Raw genomic sequence first — 20,219 nt, 5'->3', positions numbered from 1 at the left:
TAATTGCGCTCTGGCACTTCTTCAAGGTCGGGTAGACCTTATGGCCTTTCCGTCAGCCTCCATCTGCCCCGCAGCCTCAGGAGGAGCAGAAATGAACAACTTATCGTACCACTGAGTTGGAAAGGGCCCAGACTGCAGCTCCAGGACTGAAGAAAGTTTAACGTCGTCTTTGGTTCAGATTGATGTTTTTTTTTCTCTTGGTCTTTGACTTCGCCAGAGACTGTTTATCAGAGCGAGACGGTCCAACTGCCAGTCAATTTGTGTATCTGTGGCACGTGGGTTTCACCATGCCACACCCCACGCCCCTAATGGAGACGAGCAGCAGCTCCTGACTCTGAGTCTATTGGAGTCAATGGAAGCATGTGAGCACAGATTATGAATGATGATTGATCATTTTGCCCCATAGTTCACGACCCCATTTTTCACAAGCCACATATCTTCCGCACATTTTTTTCGATTATTTTTGGGGGCATTTTTGCCTTTATTTATATAAAACAGTAGGCAGACACAGGAAAGGTGGGGAGAGAGAGGCCTCCGTCGTACGCGTGCCACCAGGTGAGCCACCAGGACGCACATCTTCAGAACATTCTGACACTAAAATGGCATTTTTCAGACCGACAGATCAGGAGAAAATGAACCTTGTTTGAGACCTGTCTCTGTCTCAGCAACACACTCTGGCAAGATTTGGGAACATATCTTATTGGTGGCTAACGTTAGCAGCTAGCAATTAGCTAAAACTATCCACCTTATTTTTGAATGCCCCACTGTACAAATAATTGTGGGTACAAGTTCCGCTTTAACGTGACTTATTGTTGCAGCTTGCCATTTCCTAAAACGGTATTCTACTTGATTTGAAAAGATGGCCGCCTATACTCCCTTGTACCCTGGCTGAATTGAACATAACTTGTCCATTGAATAAGTATGTAACATACCAAATAAAACAACAGTAATGTCTTTATTTGATGTAGAATGCAAAGGACATGTAACTGTTTCGTTAAACTCGCGTTCCAGGAATATTATATTTACTGCACTGCTCTAAAATAACGTTAGTGGCGCGCGAGTCAGAGAGCCTGTTCGTCCTGGAAGCCACTCGCTTTGCGCCAGAACGTAATCGATTTGGGGGTGGAACACGCCAGGATTGGCCAACGCCAGTGCCCAGAACTGTCAAATCAAATCATCGACAGAGGCGCTATGGCCCGCCTCCCAGTATTTTCAGTGTGCAGATAGAACGTTAGAAATATAGCCAGCCACGTTATAAACAACTAACACTGGTGGGTCCGTATGGAAACGGTTTTGCCCAAAATGGTTAAAAGTTATATCAATTTGGTCATTCAGTGGCGTTTTACTGCCATAACTAACTACCGTAGTAGGGCTGTGGCGATTCACTTATCTCCCGATTCGATACTATCACGATTCTTGGGTGCCGATTCGATTTATATTGCGATTCTTAAGTATTGCGATTCTACGATTATTGCGATTCGATATTACGATTTATTGCGATTTTTGTTTATTTTTTTCTTTTATTTTTTCAGTTTGTTTGCTTTTTTACACTAGATTAGAACATGGGAAAAGTTGAATCATACACTAGAGACTGTATATTATATATCATGAGTAGGGCTGGGCGATATAGTTAAAAACAGGGGCGGACTGGGATCATAATTCAGGCCGGGCATTAGATACCAAGCAGGCCAGGCCGATATGGGCCGACGCGCGTGAAATTTGGGCCGTTTGAAGCCCAATTTGGGCCGTTTGAAGCCAGATTTGGGCCGTTTGAAGTCCAATTTTACAATGAGATGCACCCACTTTAACCCTGAAGTGCAATTATTACTTCAAACTAACTAATAAAGTAATAAAACCACTAGTACACGAGTAGGCGGCGCCTGGCCTGCTGTTCAGTGAGTGGCCAGACTGCAAGCACCCAAAAAAAAAAAAAAATTTTTTTTTTTTTGGCGATTATCGATTCTGGAATAAAAGATCGATTCAAAAAATCGTGACATTAAAAATCACGATACTTAGGTGAATCGATTTTTTCCCCCACCCCTACTAACTAGCGGCTAATATTGGCCAATGGCCACAGTAGGTTATTACCCATGAATGCACTGCGCTCTTAAAGGGATATTTATCGACGAGGTTTTTGCCCAGCTGGACCTGATTACTCCGTTCGCCCAGACGGGTGTCAAGCTGTCAGCAACAAGGCTGGGAGGATCACACCGGAAGAAAAACGCATAGGCATCATGGCCGCTAGAAATAAGGTGGATATGTGAAGTTCATAGATGTAGTAGCTAAATCTGTTCATGGGGGGGGGGGGGGGAAGTCAGCAGATATCTTAGTTACAACCAGATTTAGCTAACCAGGCAGTTTTTTTTTTAGATGTCTGGTATTCATTCAGTTTAGCGGAATCATGATCTCTTAGTCAAGTTGGGTGGGCCGGAAGGGTATACCCGGGCTCCATCCAAATAGAGTAACTCCTTTTCCTAACTTTTCCTTGACCTCGCCGGAAGTAAAACACGCAGTGTTTCTCCCCCCCCGCACCCCCCCCCCCCCCCCCCCCCCCCCCACCCCCACGTAGGCTACATTAAGCTCCTCCTACTTGCTAACAAATTAATGTTTGGGTCACCAGTGGCGTATTGACCCCAGAGAAGCTTAAAGCAACTACGAGCAAGATTCTCGCTTGTTATTGAACTAAATTGAATAGTGATGCCTCACATCTTACCTGTGACAGCAGATGAGACCAAAGCAGAGTGAATCGGCGAGAGAATCTTGTTGATTTGAGTCTCTCATGGTCTCTCTCCGTCACGGATAGATGCGGAAGTGAAACAAAACGGTTTACGGCAGCCAGTTTGGCCATAACCACAAAATTACTTCCAAACAAACTGTTAGAATATAACGAGAGATGTTCGCGAGAGTAGAAAGCCCCTTGAAGTAGCGAGGAAAGCCGTCCTTGTTTTGGGTCTGCGAAAACGGTTTACGGCAGCTGTAAACCGTTGCTAGGCAGAGCGAAACGGTTTACGGCAGCTGTAAACCGTTGCTAGGCAGAGCGAAATGGTTTACGGCCGTAGCAACAGACCCAAAACAGCTTTACTCGCTACTTCAAGGGGCTTTACTCTTGCGAACATCTCTCGTTATATTCTAACAGTGTGTTTGAAAGTAATTTTGTAATTTTGTGGTTATGGTCGAAGTGGCTGTAAACCGTTTTGTTTCAGTTCCGGATCTGCCCGGCCCGCACACAGACTCTATAATCATCAAGACAGCACTCGCCGATTCACTCGGCTTTCGTCTCATCTACTAATAGAGGTAAGATGTGAGGCATCAATATTACATTTAGACTGTTTAATAACAATTGAAAATCTTGCTCATAGTTGCTTTAATAATGTAGCCTACATGGGGCAAAAAAACCAAAAAACAAACACTGCATGTTTTACTTCCGGTGAGGTCAAGGAAAAGGTAGGAAAATGAGTTAGGAGTGACTAGTCGGATTCAGCCCCGGTCCATTTCATACTATTGGCGGAGCTTGTAATGCTTCATCTTGATAGATGGTATTTAAGTATCTTTGACGTGGCTTTCACTATCCTGTCTGTCTCTCCGGGGGGCTCGGGCCGGTGTCCAGTTTCTCACGGGTTCATATTTCCAGGTGTGGTTACAGTGTCCTCTCCTCCATCTGGCAAAAAGCTTGATGACTCTCGCTACTGTTCAAAACAAGAGCAGATTTACGATCGATACCTTCAGCAGCAGCGGGCTGGTTTCTTGTTCCTCGGCTTTTAATCTACTATATTTAACTGGCCTCGAGCTCTGCGTCTTCTGTATCATCCCAGTCTAATCTGCAGCAAGCCAGGCAGACATTGTGCCTGGATTGCACATTAGTACCCGGCTGAGAGTTTACATCAAGGAGACAAATCATTTCTTAAACTACGACAAAGACCTTATATCGATAATTGTTTGACATTAATACCATTTAAAACATAATGTTGGTATTCCAGCACATTGAAAGCTAATGACAGTGCATTACCTCACAGGCTAATCACATTTTATTTGGTGACGTATGATCAAATTATACAATATATATGTATATATATATATATATAGATATATATATATATATAGATTGATGTGTTCTGAATTTTTGCAAGGGTAATATTCAAAAGTTTTGACCAGATGTAAGCCAGAAAGTATGTCTAGATGTAATCTTAATATAATATCAGCTCTAAATCAAAGAACACAGAGAGTCGGCTGTAGCAGAAGGAGCTACATGGGCAGGCGATGGCTTGGAACGTGTTTGGTTAGATCCTTACAAGCCTAGAAAACGCTGGACATGTCTTTTCTTATAATCCCCCGTCCATTGGCTTGGCCTTACTCCCTCCAGTCAGCAGCTTCATCTCAGAGGACCAGGTCAATACAACATCTCTCAGCTGCCTCACCTCAGCCCATCATCCAGTGGACGCTGAGCGGCTGTCGATACATCGCACGCAGCAAAGTGCCCGGCGAGCTCCTCCACCACCTTCCAATCGGATTTGCAGTCATTCACCTGGGCAGGCTGGCTTTAACTGCTCAATGAAATGATCTCCGCTGTGCTTTCACACATTAGCCGTTTGCTTTCCAGGAGAATGTTGCCTTCGATGTCACACGACAAGCTGGACGTTAGTTCAGTTCTATTTCTTCTCTGAAATTCTCTTTTTGTTCATTTTGACAGTTATTGAACATAAAATGATTGCACCAAGAAGACATGAATAAAACCACTATAGAGGGAGGTCCATAATTGCAATAGAAGGTACTTTCTTCATGCAAAAACGTGTAACATAAGTGACCCAATTTTCATCAAATTTTTCTTTCGGAGTTCTCAAATTAAAGGTTGTCCTCTCCTTGTACATATACATCTAACCAGTCATTTCCCCTCCAACTCCCCTAACTACAGTGTTTTGAAGTTAGAAGAACGTAGTTTTGTATTCCAGAATGTCAGTTAAGTCCTATTTCTGTTGTGAGGAACCTTTTCCAGTCTGGCAAGTTTGAGGGAAAACAAGAATAGAATTATAGATCTCCTGATATAGCCACGTTATGTTTATTCTTTTCTTCGTGTGCGCTCATCCTCCAGACTTTGCGGTGTGTGTGTGTGTGTGTGTGAGAGTGTGTGTGTGTGAAAGTGTGTGTGTGACAGAACTCTCCAGCAACACTTGAAAGTTTCAAGATGTATGACACGGTGTGGAATACCACACATTCCTGGGACGGTGTTGTTTTCTGAGCGCATTTCCCCCCCGGACAAGTGGAAGCACATACACACAAACCTGCTAGTTGTCAGCTATAAACCCAGCGGTGCACTTCACAGTAGCGCTGCTGTATTGTCCTGGGTTTTTTTAAACTCTGAAAGTGTCCGAACTTGTTCTAACATCCAGCGCTAAGCCAACAGCAGCAGTGTTAGTGGTTTGTTCAAGCTTTCCATTATCTCAATTGTTGAAACCCTTTTTACGACATGTTAAAGGAAAATTCTGTCATCTTATATCTACTCCCGCCTCATGCCAGTTGAAACAGGTGACGTTTGTCCATATAACACACAGGGAGGTGGCCGCCCGGCACATCGCCATAGCAACCTTCTCCAAAACAACGGAAGTCATTGGTTCTTCAGAGTTACAAAAAGACCGTCATCATCATTATGATCGTCGTCATCATCATGTGCTTATCTGGGATGGGGTTGCAGAGGTAGCAGTTCCAACAGAGAACTTTCCTTTCCATGGCCACATTAGCCAGCTCTGCCTGGGGGATCCCAAGGCGTTCCCAAGCCAGCGTGGAGATATATTTACTACATCATTTGCACGATTACCAACACACGGTGTATACAGTATGTCTTTCTATTCACAGTGTGATTGTTTGACTGTTTTGGTTTTTGATTTGGTTGTTTTGGTTGTGCTCCAGACTAAAATGGATGGTCCAGAGAGTTGTGATTGAGGCATTTGTCTGCGTTCCCTCTCCTCTGGTTTGTCATGTCAGACAGAGATAGGATTGTCCATTGATCTGCATTGTCCATTTCCTACGTGTAGGAGAGATGTAGGAGGCAGACTCCACCTCCCCTGACCCCTGACCCCTGACCCCAGAACACTTTCTGTCCTGAGGGAGGAAGTCTGGGCCTTTCCTTCCTCCCGCCCCAGTTTGAGAACGCTTGATTCCACTGCCAGCGAGTGTGTTGTGTCACTTCTCTTGCCAGACTGGATGAGTGAAGCGGTGCAGTGGAAGCATTGATCCACGTCAGTGCTTGGTAGCCTCCTTTACTAAGCTCACACTTGCCGGGAAAACCATACCCATGCTTGTGACTGCCACTCCCTTCTCTGTCCCAGATTTGCAGGCCTGTTGCCTATTATACATGTCGTTAATCATGTAAACAAATATATGTTTGCCTTTTGGAGTACTTGGAAAGCATAAACATGCACTACCAGTCATTCAAAAAGTTACAGTTGGGTTATTTCAGAGTTTTCATGTCTTCTGATGGCAGACTTTTGACTTGTAGACATTTTTCCATTTCCCCAATATTTTGGCTGTAATCATATTTTGATTGACATCTATTTCGCCCAGCTAAAAGTTGAGGAGTGCACAGACCACTGAGGTGCTGACAGCCTGTCGGCTCCTGCTGCTTGTATATTCTGCCATCTCTTTCACTCTGTCATTACTCAGCTGAGAAATATGAGATGAAGTGCCCCAGGAGCTTACCAACTCACCTCTCTCCTCTGTACCTCTTGCTCTGGCAGAGCACACTCAGCTCTACCAGTGTTTACCCTTCTAGCGGGAAAGCCAATACGTTCTTTCATTTGCTATGTCCTACGAATAAACCACTGTTGTTTGCTCTGGCTCCTCCTCTTGAGTATCTTAGTTTCGTCAAGCTATTTCTGAAGATGGATTGCCTACTCGAGCTCCAACAATCATCTAGTTTGAGGATAGTTTGGATGCTGGCTTCTGCTGCATGAACAAGTGAAGGGACGGGGGGCGTGTAAGTGTAACTGGAGCAGGGGGCTTTAAGATGTCGGTGCTGGCCTGGCAATGCAATCTTCACATCTGTCTTCCCAACGCCCACTGCTGACCTCACCTCACACAGCTCCAGCACAGAGCACTGCTGACCTCGCTTCACACAGCTCCAGCACAGAGCACTGCTGACCTCGCCTCACACAGCTCCAGCACAGAGCACTGCTGACCTCGCCTCACTCAGCTCCAGCACAGAGCACTGCTGACCTCGCCTCACACAGCTCCAGCACAGAGCACTGCTGACCTCGCCTCACACAGCTCCAGCACCGAGCACTGCTGACCTCGCCTCACACAGCTCCAGCACAGAGCACTGCTGACCTCGCCTCACACAGCTCCAGCACCGAGCGCGGAGCTGGGATCTCTTTACCCAGAAAAACCATTTTCTCAACTTCTTTCTAATCTGCGCAAACCCCAAATCCCTCATTCGAGTTAGGATCTTTTGAGTCACCTATGAGTCAGTTGATTTGTTCCTCTGTTGATGTGAACATGGGGTTGTTGCTGTGTGACTAGTGGCACCAGAGTGAGCTTTGGATGTGAAAGAGCAATGTTATATATGGAGAAGAAGGAAAAGAGAGGAAAGTTCTCTCACTCTCTCTGTTCAATAGATCAGAGTTTTGACAACTGAGTCCAACTTGAAAGCGTAGTGTCACGAGAGAGAGGGGAAACAGGAAGTCAGTGTTTTAGTAGAGGGGATGACTGGCAACAATATACTCATTTTAAGTCGTGGTTTTGAAACTTGACACTTGACACACTAGCGAGCGCAGGCTTATCATCTTGGGTCACACACAGGTGCTGCAAGACAAAATATTTGTTCATTGTGCTCTAAATCAGAAGCTTTTCCGCTTATATGAAGCCATGTTGGTTTTGAGCTTTCACATTCTGAGTAAAAGGAAGTTTAAACTGCAATAGTATGAAAGTGGACTGGATTCCAATTCAGCAACAGAAGAACACAGACTTTTAGCAATTTTCACATAATACTCCAGAGTCTAGATAAGCTTGGACTATGAATGTGTGTGTGTGTGTGTGTGTGTGTGTGTGTGTGTGTGTGTGTGTGTGTGTGTGTGTGTGTGTGTGTGTGTGTGTGTGAGTGAGTGAGTGATAAAGAAATGCAGTATGTAAATGAATCTCTGTTTACACATGAGCGTTAAGCATCATAATTACCAAGCTCACACATTCTGTCTGCCACATGTGTTGACTTGCAGCATCAGTAGTGGTGTTTGTTTGTGCACACGACAGCTGCATCATTTTCTGAATGTTTTCACTGCAAAACGAGTTGTAGTATATTTGGACAGCACTTCTGTCTGCATCATTTATTTGTAAGATCCTAAATGTGCAGAGACAAAGTAAAGTGCTAATTCTTTAAATTTGCTCCGTTCTTATGAAATGAAAGCTATTTGCTGTTGCTTAATATGTAGGTCATGTTGTTTGGTCTGAAATATTGGAAAAAAATGCAGCTTCTTGCAACTTTGAAATTGCTGTGGTGTGCATGATTACATGATATTGATATTTTATTGATGAATTGTGGAGCTGTGATTCTGTCTACCACGGTGCATGTTGCCGTTACTTTGTGTGTGCACATGAATGTGTGCTCTCAACAGATGGCCTTTTGCTCTGAGCCCTCTGGAGGAATCTCTCCTCCTTCCTGAGGCCGTTATCGCACAACACATCTGCCGCTCCCATCCCCGCTAACAGAAACGCTGCTAACTCCCGTCCCCTCTGCACTCAGCCTATGCTATCCAGCACCACCTCTGCACTCAGCCCATGCTATCCAGCACCACCTCTGCACTCAGCCCATGCTATCCAGCACCACCTCTGCACTCAGCCCATGCTATCCAGCACCACCTCTGCACTCAGCCCATGCTATCCAGCACCACCTCTGCACTCAGCCCATGCTATCCAGCACCACCTCTGCACTCAGCCCATGCTATCCAGCACCACCTCTGCACTCAGCCCATGCTATCCAGCACCACCTCTGCACTCATCCCATGCTATCCAGCACCACCTCTGCACTCAGCCCATGCTATCCAGCACCACCTCTGCACTCAGCCCATGCTATCCAGCACCACCTCTGCACTCAGCCCATGCTATCCAGCACCGCGGCTCCGCAGGTCACAGGCTTTGAGACATCCGGATTGCTGGTGGATTAGCTCTGTGCCGCCATGGGGGAATCTGTGATGAGATGCACAGCGTAGCATAGCATAGCACACATGCTTGTTTTCACTTTCTCAACCCAGCTCCTCCTCTTTCATATCGCTCATATCTCTTTTCACTCTCATTTCCTCGTTTCTCTATTGATTTTTTCATCTTTGTGGTTGTTGATTTTGGCTCTCTTGGCTTTAACTGTTAACCAGGAGCTCCCCCCCCCCACACCCCCCACCACACTACATCCCCCTTCCCCCACTCATCCTCTATTGCCACCTCCACCCGCCCCCTGCCGCAGCAGCCTGTTATCAAAGCTCAGTGTCTCTCCTCCAGGCAATGCTCTTTGGACTCAGCTTTATGGGGGAGCTGTGTGGGGATTGGCCTGCAGAGATCAAACGTGACGGCTCAGTTCGGCGCTCGACTCGCTCTGTCTGTTCTGCGTCAGCTCGTTTGATGTGAGGTGGCTCTGAAGAACGTGTCATTACCCCCCTTTGTCCAGTTTGGCAGATTTGCTGTTGTTATATCTTCATGTGTATCAGTGTATCGTCACTTGAAGGCAATGTGGAGGTGAAAATGTTCATGCGTTACTGGTAGATGTGTTTACAATGTGTGACATTGTGAGGTTACAGGACTCACCCATTGTTAAAACCTTAGACTGTATAAAGACTCAAGAGATTGATGGAGTGAGTGTGTCATGGCACCCATTGGTTTGTGGACTCCTGTTTTGAAGCCTCCAGTTTGGCGTTTTGGCCACTGCCATCTTGGTTCTGCCATCTTGGTTCTGCCATCTTGGTTCTGCCATCTTGGTTCTTGCGCAGCTCACGCGAGACCAGGGGCAAAGCAACCACTAGCCACTACTGACACGAGCTTCTAGATACAACACAACACAGATGTTAGCTGAACGCATTAGCTAGCTAATGACCTGACATTATCTCAATAAATCGATCAAAAAATGGCAATAGTTTGCGAGATGACTACACCTTATGTTTAGAAGTGTCAGCTGTTCACAGTCGGAGTTGTCTGGTCCTCCAATATGGCCACTGGAAGGTGTGTTACATCATCTGAAAGTCCGCTATAGAGAAAACGGTATGTAGGGAATGAGAGTTGGTGGGGAAAGACTTCCTGCTTTCCCCATGACCTCCACCTGTATAAGCAGCTAGAAGATGGATGGATGAAGTTCTGTGATGATGATGACACAGTAATGCTAACTGGATTCCTCTCTCCTTTTCCCCTGTCCCTCCTCTGTGCCCAGGCCCAGGACAAGAGGAAAGCTCTGGAGGAGACCAAAGCCTACACCACCCAGTCCCTGGCCAGCGTGGCCTACCAGATCAATGCCTTAGCCAACAATGTGCTGCAGCTGCTGGACATCCAGGCCTCGCAGCTGCGGCGCATGGAGTCCTCCATCAACCACATCTCCCAGGTCAGTGATCGCAGACCTTCCAGCTGTCCAGAATGGCTCCCCACATCTCTCGCTTCTCGTCTCGCTCTCACACAGACACTTCTATTTGGAGGCTCACTGCAAGGGCTTCTGTACTCACTATGCTTCCTTTATTGGTTTATCAGTCTGGCAGAGTGGCTGACTGGCTGTGTGTTTGACTGAATGACTGCTGGTCTGTCTGAGTGTCTTGTATGCTCTTGTCCTATCCAGACACACACACACACACACACACACACACACACACACACACACACACACACACACACACACACATTGTAAAACCGTTGAGCTTAATACTAGTCTGACTGTCTAACACACATTCAGGCTGCACAATTGTTTTGCTAGATATTTTGAGTCGCTCTGTCAGTCGGTCGGTCGGTCCACAAAAAGTTCACCACCCTTTGGTGGCCACAGGTTTCACTCTAGGAGGCTGAAATTTGGCATGGAGGTCAAGTGTGTGTGTAAAAGTGTGTGGGCCCTATCTTCGTACAAGCGATATCCCCTATTTACGATTGCGCACCTGTTTGCGCGTGCCTTAAGGTAGGGAAGATACCGGTCTGCCTTGTTATGCCGAGTTTTGCACCCCCGCCCATCAGCATCCTCACCTCACGGGAGCATATTGTAATGATTTATACAGAAATGTAACAGTTTAAAAGTGATATAATTGTCTGGGTAGACGTGACCGCCCTGATTTCTAAGTTAAAACAGCCCCGAAATATGGTGGGGATGCAATTCTCGCCGGGGATGCGGAAACGTTCACGGCACGTGTCACAGGCGCAAATTAGAACCGTGCCCAAATCATCTGCGCCCCCAAAATGCCTGCGCAAACGGAATTTGGACGGTCTTAAGTACCAGAATTATTCACAGGCGTGGCCAGGCAAGGCTGGGCATTACGTCAATCAAAACCAATCAGATTCCCGTCTCGCGATCGCTGTTTGTGCGAGGCATGCAATATGCTGTAATTCTCTCCATGCGTAATAGAGTGGAGTCACTCAATGCCGAGGACAGAGAGAGATGGAGAGAGCTTGTGACAGATCGGCTGTGGTGCCAACGACCCTCCGGGTTATGGGATAGCAGTAGGTGAATAGCCTATTGCAAGTAGGCTACAATGTATAAGTTTTCTCAATTCATAACCCCTCCTTGCGATGTGATACAAGTTTCTCAGTAAATTATAGTTGATTGCCTCACCAGATAATCTGCTGGTTACCCAATTGTAGCAGCAGAATTTGATGTACTGGGGTGGCACGTCCGTGCGTAATGACGTTTCTGCGCTGCGCAGGGCTGAGATTATGGTGCGATCAAGCGCAGCGAGTGTTTTAGCGCCTGCAGTGCAGCTAAGAGGTGCTTTTCAAAGCTCTTAGCGCAAAGTAATTTGCACGCTGCTGATGATAGGATAAGGCCATCTATCCCCACATTTTAGCTCTGAAACGCCTGCTTTGGCATGTGGCACGCCTATGCCCAGTACAATTATAACAGACATGCGCTTGTGCCCGCCCCCAATTTGCATTGCGCACGGCGTTAAACGAGCGGAAACGCTAAATTACCGCTTTTGGGAAGATAGGGCCCTCTGTGTTTGTGTTCATGCAATTGGCTAAAAAGGGGGTGTGGGGGGGCATTTGAATGCAGGGAGGCAGAGGCAGAATAAGGTGGGCTGCCCCTGCCTTCTCGCATTTCTGAAATTCGCATATGTGGTCGGTTGCAGGGGTGAAAGTGGATTGAATTTCTTGCAGGTACTATACTACCCCAACCTTCATCGCTTCATATTGTTCTCCTCCCGCCCCCAGCTTCATGCATCCCTGAACACACACAATCAATTTTTTTAATGCCTGTATGGTGTAGAAATGAGAAACACTCGACAATCTATATAGTCAATTATTTATTTAAATAACTTAATTAACTTTACAAAACATAACAGCATCCAAACATAACAATTTGTTTTGTTTTACACTACAAGAACATTACAACAACACACTTAAAAACAGACTGAACAATTAAATTGTTTCTCACCTGTGTGAACTATCATGTGTTCCTTCAAGTTTGTCTCATGACCAAAACATTTATCACAGACTGAACAATTACATTGTTTCTCTCCTGTGTGGACTATCATGTGTGACTTCATCTCTCCTTTTTGACCAAAACATTTACCACAGACTGAGCAATTAAATTGTTTCTCTCCTGTGTGAACTATCATGTGCCTCTTCAAGTGTGCTTTACGACCAAAATCTTTACCACAGACTGATCAATGAAATAGTTTCTGACCTGTGTGGAAATCATGTCTGTTCAAGTCTCCTTTTTGACCAGAACTTTTACCACAAACTGTGCAACTCAAGTGTTTCTTCCCAAGAAAGAACTTCACTGTTTCTCTCTGAGTCTAAACCTGACTGAGGTTCACTAGTTTCCACCCATTATTCATCGCTGTCTTCAGTCTTAGGTTCAGAAGAGTCTGAATTCTTGTCATCACTAGCTGGTTGTAAGCTACTAGCTGGATCTAGGTCCCTGGGAAAGTGGGTAGTGGTACACACGCCGCACTTTTCCACATTTTCCACAGATGGCTGAAGTTCTCCTTGTCTTCTGTGTAATGGGGAGCCACACCACTTGTTGAGTGGGCTGATCTTCTTCCTTTGCCCAGCCAAGTCTTCACATAAGGCAGTGGATCACACTGTCTGCAACTCTGCATGGTGGTCCCACAGAGCTGATGAAGAGGAGATTTACTGCATTTCTTGTTGTTCTAACTGTATTCTCAGTTTCTGTATCTCTCCTTCCTCATAAACATTTTAAAGAATTGTTCTTTGCATTCTGATTATGCTTTAATCAGTGTCTGTCACTCTGATGTCTTCCCCTCCTTTTGTTCTGAAATGAGCTATGACAAGTGAACAAAATTACAAACATGTTTGGAATTGGTGGACTCGTCCTTATTCGTCCTTGCCCGCTGCCCGGTGCAACTTATATCAATAAAGTATGAGTGTTTGGTCGCAAAACGTACAGGGACAATAAATCAAACGCACCCCACAGATACACAGCAGCCAGCAGGTGATACTATTTTGACAAAAAACAACAACAATTATTTTGACAGACAGCCAGCAGCAGCAGCAACACTGACGTCCTAAGAGGCTGCGCGCTTAGTGCTGTTACAGTATGGATTAAAAACACACTGGTCTAAAACACCTTCACTGGAACAATTTAGAAGCAATTTATGAGAGAGACTACTGTTGTTTATGTTGATTGACCTAACGACATAACGTCAGCAGATGCGTTTCCTTGTTGGAAATGCGATCATTAGGGCTTCTGTGGGTTTTGATTGACACGTCACTCTGTCCCCTCTTCCCGGTACTGCGTACAGGCAACAAGTCTTTTAATGGTACTCCGTCCGTACCCCTCCCCACCGGCCTACTTTCACCCATGTGTTCACAGCTATTGCGAATTTGCGCTCGTTATACTACCATCTTGACTATTTTCTAGTCAAATGCCATTTTTGGGCTCTGGATATTCGGGATTAATCAACAGCAAATATCCACCTGGCTTTCATGGCCGGTGCTGCCCACAGTGTCGCCTACATTGACAATGTCAACCTCTTCTGGGAAGGCACTAGGCAGACAGTTACCGTATTTAGAAACAGTGGTATAATTGGCTGGGGGGGCAAAGCTACACTCAGGTCATGGTGTTCCTCTCTGCCAAAACATTTCCTCGAACTCCACTCGTTCTGACCACTGTGACCAGCCCCACTGCTACTGACTTCCCCAGGTTCTGACCAGCCCCACTGCTACTGACTTCCCCAGGTTCTGACCAGCCCCACTGCTACTGACTTCCCCAGGTTCTGACCAGCCCCACTGCTACTGACTTCCCCTGGTTAGTCTGACCAGCCCCACTGCTACTGACTTCCCCAGGTTCTAACTAACTGACCAGCCCCACTGCTACTGACTTCCCCAGGTTCTAACTAACTGACCAGCCCCACTGCTACTGACTTCCCCAGGTTCTAACTAACTGACCAGCCCCACTGCTACTGACTTCCCCAGGTTAGTCTGACCAGCCCCACTGCTACTGACTTCCCCAGGTTCTGACCAGCCCCACTGCTACTGACTTCCCCAGGTTCTGACCAGCCCCACTGCTACTGACTTCCCCAGGTTCTGACCAGCCCCACTGCTACTGACTTCCCCAGGTTAGTCTGACCAGCCCCACTGCTACTGACTTCCCCAGGTTAGTCTGACCAGCCCCACTGCTACTGACTTCCCCAGGTTAGTCTGACCAGCCCCACTGCTACTGACTTCCCCAGGTTACTCTGACCAGCCCCACTGCTACTGACTTCCCCAGGTTAGTCTGACCAGCCCCACTGCTACTGACTTCCCCAGGTTAGTCTGACCAGCCCCACTGCTACTGACTTCCCCAGGTTACTCTGACCAGCCCCACTGCTACTGACTTCCCCAGGTTAGTCTGACCAGCCCCACTGCTACTGACTTCCCCAGGTTAGTCTGACCAGCCCCACTGCTACTGACTTCCCCAGGTTCTAACTAACCTCTGACCAGCCCCACTGGTTCTAACTAACCAAGTGCCTACATTTAATATCCACATAGTTGAATATTCAGGTCCATCCCTACAATGTTCTATGACACTGGATGTTCCACATAAAATGATACGTGTCAAAGTTGTGTATTAGTTATTCAATGATTATCACTTGTGGAAACTGGAAAATCTTGATGTACAGTAATATACACAATTGTGTAGCCTTAGGGGCCGTGTCCAGTCCACAGACAGCATTTCTTCCATAGCGGAGCGCTTTGGATTGAATGCCCAGAGCACTTCCAACAGGCACAGACACACAGCGCACAGAGTGGACTCTGACAGTTAGCTAACGTTAGCTAGGTAGCATATAAGGTAAATAGCAAGCTAACATCAACGCAACAAGATAATACAATTAATAATTCAAATCTGGAGCCTCTCCTCCGCCATGTTTGTTGTCTCTTTAGCCCTGCTTCTTCCTCAATTTGGCTTGGTGATGAGCAGCGCTCCTTTCCAAAATGTAAGAATGTTTTCTACTGCCCAGACAAATCAAACAAAAGGCCTAAAGCCATGTGGCATCTCATAGGTTAGAACTGGGAGGCGTTTGCCAAACCTGTGATATTCAGCGTCCTCATGATTGGAACTGTGGTTTACATCCAAACATGTACACTCAGTGACAAGTCAGGGCTGGTCGTTGGGTTTCTTGTTGACAACTTGTCTCATGCGGTAATAGACTGATCGGTTATACAAGTGTGTGCAATCCTACTTCCTTCAGTTTTTGTCTTTCCCATGTCCGCTATCTGTGTTTCTCTTTGATGGAGCTGTGCTGCAGGGAATGCCTGAAATATTTAAAAGATACGCTCAAGGTCAGATTTTTTTAGACTCGTGGAGAGAAAGAGGACTTGTGAGACTTGAGGGAGAAAGAGAGAGCGGGAGAGAGAGATCCAGAAAATCAGAGGGAAAGCATGAGAAAATGGAAGATGGATGATGATAAGCTAGGAAACACTGGGACAGTCAGCGGGGAGCCACACAGGAGAAATAGACCAAAAACTCCTTCAGATTTGGAGTCAATATTCTGACAGTTGGAATTAAGCCGATACCGAGGTCAAAATGACGCCACTGCCCGTGTCAGTATCCATGACAATGCTCAGGGCCACTTCAGACACGCGTACGAAACACAGTCAGACACAGTGTTTAATATCAGCAAAGGAAGTCGGTGCCATACTGTAAAGGTCAGGCTTACCGTTACCGCACATTGTACACACACCACTTCACTACTGTCTGTCTGCATGGTCAGCTCTATTGCCAGTCTCTTGTCTGCTACTGTACATGGTCAGCTCTCTTGTCTGCTACATGGGGAATTCCTTACTCTGAGTGGCAGCCTTTAAGCCCTTGCCTGTGTAGTGTGTAGTGTACTCTCTGTAGCCATGGCCTGTGTACTCTCTGTACTCTGTGTACTCTCTGTACTCTGTGTACTCTCTGTACTCTGTGTACTCTCTGTACTCTGTGTACTCTCTGTAGCCATGGCCTGTGTACTCTCTGTACTCTGTGTACTCTCTGTACTCTGTGTACTCTCTGTACTCTGTGTACTCTCTGTACTCTGTGTACTCTGTGTACTCTGTGTACTCTCTGTACTCTGTGTACTCTCTGTACTCTGTGTACTCTCTGTACTCTGTGTACTCTGTGTACTCTGTGTACTCTCTGTACTCTGTGTACTCTCTGTGTACTCTCTGTGTACTCTCTGTACTCTCTGTACTCTCTGTACTCTGTGTACTCTCTGTGTACTCTCTGTGTACTCTCTGTACTCTGTGTACTCTGTGCACTCTCTGTACTCTGTGTACTCTCTGTGTACTCTCTGTGTACTCTCTGTACTCTGTGTACTCTCTGTACTCTGTGTACTCTCTGTGTACTCTCTGTGTACTCTCTGTACTCTGTGTACTCTCTGTACTCTGTGTACTCTCTGTACTCTGTGTACTCTCTGTACTCTGTGTACTCTCTGTGTACTCTCTGTGTACTCTCTGTACTCTGTGTACTCTCTGTGTACTCTCTGTACTCTCTGTACTCTCTGTACTCTGTGTACTCTCTGTGTACTCTCTGTACTCTGTGTACTCTCTGTACTCTGTGTACTCTCTGTACTCTGTGTACTCTCTGTGTACTCTCTGTGTACTCTCTGTACTCTGTGTACTCTCTGTACTCTGTGTACTCTCTGTGTACTCTCTGTGTACTCTCTGTACTCTGTGTACTCTCTGTAGCCATGGCGATGTGGAGACAACTGCCAGAGCCTAGGCGGGGTCATGTTGGGTCAACTGACGGGCAATAAAGAATTGTGTTCCCTCTCTGTTGGGTTTCCATCTTTTTGTTTGAAGAAAGGGAAGAAAACCAAAGTCAATCTGGAGCAAAACTTTCAAATTAGGGCTGGATGATATGGTTGAAATCAATATCATGATCATAATGATTTTGTCCCACCGCTATTAATATGACGATATGGCTCACATAAGAAGAATCATGTTAAATAAGCAAATGAATGTTCATCATATTGAACCGAATGGTAATGTTTGGTGTGATTTCAAACTAAGCTGAAATTCTAACATAATATTCCTACCATACTTAATTTTGTCTGAGTTTAAATCAAATGTGATTGTTCTCATCAGTTCACACGGCAGAATTGTGCATCTTGATATCCCAACATCACCATATTACAAAATAATCTCACTGAAAGCTGATATTGAAATAATATTATATATTAATATTATATAATATTGAAATATCATCCAGCAGCCTACTCTGTGATTTCTCCTCACAACTCCATCTTTCTCCAATCAGCATAACTTGTCTCCCCCTCCGGACAGCTGGGAAACTCTGAATGATGTATCTCCGTGGTTGGCAGCAACACATTGAAACTAGAAAATATGCCCTACTGCCTAATGTTCTGTTCATTCAGAAGGCCTTTGTCTCTGTCTTGTTGTTTTTGCAGATATGCGAGAGAGGAGAGCTCCTTTATGTGTTTGCTGTATCTCTCTGGGTTCATAATGAAAGGGCTTCCAGGCTGCGGGTGTGTTTTATGATGCTCTGCTGTGCTGTTCAGAGGTGGATCATTATCAAGCTGGCCCCAGATCGCCCCTCTGCTCACGGATATGACATGAGCATTAGCCCCAGAGGCTGCTCACGGATATGACATGAGCATTAGCCCCAGAGGCTGCAGCTCACAGATATGACATGAGCATTAGCCCCAGAGGCTGCAGCTCACAGATATGACATGAGCATTAGCCCCAGAGGCTGCAGCTCACAGATATGGCATGAGCATTAGCCCCAGAGGCTGCAGCTCACGGATATGACATGAGCATTAGCCCCAGAGGCTGCAGCTCACAGATATGACATGAGCATTAGCCCCAGAGGCTGCAGCAGGATATGACATGAGCATTAGCCCCAGAGGCTGCAGCTCACAGATATGACATGAGCATTAGCCCCAGAGGCTGCAGCTCACGGATATGACATGAGCATTAGCCCCAGAGGCTGCAGCTCACAGATATGACATGAGCATTAGCCCCAGAGGCTGCAGCTCACGGATATGACATGAGCATTAGCCCCAGAGGCTGCAGCTCACAGATATGACATGAGCATTAGCCCCAGAGGCTGCAGCTCACAGATATGACATGAGCATTAGCCCCAGAGGCTGCAGCTCACGGATATGACATGAGCATTAGCCCCATAGGCTGCAGCTCACAGATATGACATGAGCATTAGCCCCAGAGGCTGCAGCTCACAGATATGACATGAGCATTAGCCCCAGAGGCTGCAGCTCACAGATATGACATGAGCATTAGCCCCAGAGGCTGCAGCTCACAGATATGACATGAGCATTAGCCCCAGAGGCTGCAGCTCACAGATATGGCATGAGCATTAGCCCCAGAGGCTGCAGCTCACGGATATGACATGAGCATTAGCCCCAGAGGCTGCAGCTCACAGATATGACATGAGCATTAGCCCCAGAGGCTGCAGCAGGACATGACATGAGCATTAGCCCCAGAGGCTGCAGCAGGACATGACATGAGCATTAGCCCCAGAGGCTGCAGCAGGATATGACATGAGCATTAGCCCCAGAGGCTGCAGCAGGACATGACATGAGCATTAGCCCCAGAGGCTGCAGCAGCTTGTGTTCTGCTGCCCCCCCCCTCTCAGTAGTACATTACCAGTCATTAGTTTGGACACACACATTTTTCTTCTCTTTTTTTCCTAGTGTGTTAAGCTGTGTTCACACCGAGATGTTTATTTTTCTCTCCGTCGCTCGATTCAACCCTTTGGAATCGCTCTGTCGCTCTGTTTAACTCGCTCATCAACAGGCACAATAATTGACGGACATCTGGGGGCTATAACGTTACGCAATGTCATGATATTTGTCCACTACGAGCCACCGTAGTTGTTTACAAGCTAAGCCTATCAGCGTGCTCCTAACGCCAGCTCTATACCGGTAGTACAGACTTCACTCAATCAGCTGTCAATGCGGTTTGTTGCCACACAATAAACCAGCGGTTTGTTCCAAGCCAGTGTGATCCTTGACTGACTCTCACACGGCAGCCAATCAGCGTTGAACAGCGAGCGACTGATTAAGCAAGGACATTAACTCATGTCCTTGCTGTCTCTTTAAAAACTGGTGTGGTCCCAAGTGACCTTAAAGTAGCAAAGGTCTTACCACTCTTTAAAGAAGGTGATCCTGATGTCTTTAACAATTATCGTCCTATTTCTGTTCTACCCTGTTTTTCCAAGGTTTTGGAGAAACTGGTTCATGCAAGAGTGTTGAAACACCTCAACGACAATAACATTCTGTACAAACACCAATATGGATTTCGTAAAAACCACTCAACCTATATGGCTCTCTTGCAACTTATTGATAAAATATCTGCAGCCTTGGATAATAACATGTTTGCAATTGGTATTTTTTTGGACTTATCGAAGGCTTTCGATACAGTGGACCATAGTATTCTACTGTCAAAACTCCATCGTTATGGATTTCATGATGTTGTCTTCAAATGGCTTGGTGATTACCTTGAAAACAGGGAGCAATATGTCTGTATTAATGGTCATAATTCCAATAGAACCAAGTTATATTATGGGGTGCCCCAAGGTTCAATCCTTGGGCCTCTCTTAT

At 46.1% G+C, this 20,219-nt stretch overlaps 1 protein-coding gene across 4 annotated transcripts in view; it reads left to right on the top strand.

Annotated features, from left to right (window-relative positions):
• The window catches only part of abi1a (abl-interactor 1a), a 134,759-nt gene that overhangs the window by 21,270 nt on the left and 93,270 nt on the right, over positions 1-20,219 (top strand). For all 4 annotated transcript variants that reach the window (XM_083632138.1, XM_083632139.1, XM_083632137.1 and 1 more), the window contains exon 2: positions 10,394-10,561. In XM_083632138.1, the coding sequence (XP_083488264.1) occupies positions 10,394-10,561 (168 nt within the window). The remainder of the gene's footprint in view (positions 1-10,393; positions 10,562-20,219) is intronic.

Source organism: Poromitra crassiceps (genome assembly GCF_964638095.1).
Source record: "Poromitra crassiceps genome assembly, chromosome: 2".
NCBI classification, from domain to species: Eukaryota; Metazoa; Chordata; class Actinopteri; order Beryciformes; family Melamphaidae; genus Poromitra; species Poromitra crassiceps.
The sequence above is the reverse complement of the archived record's forward strand: the minus strand, read 5'-3'. Positions and strand labels throughout refer to the sequence as shown.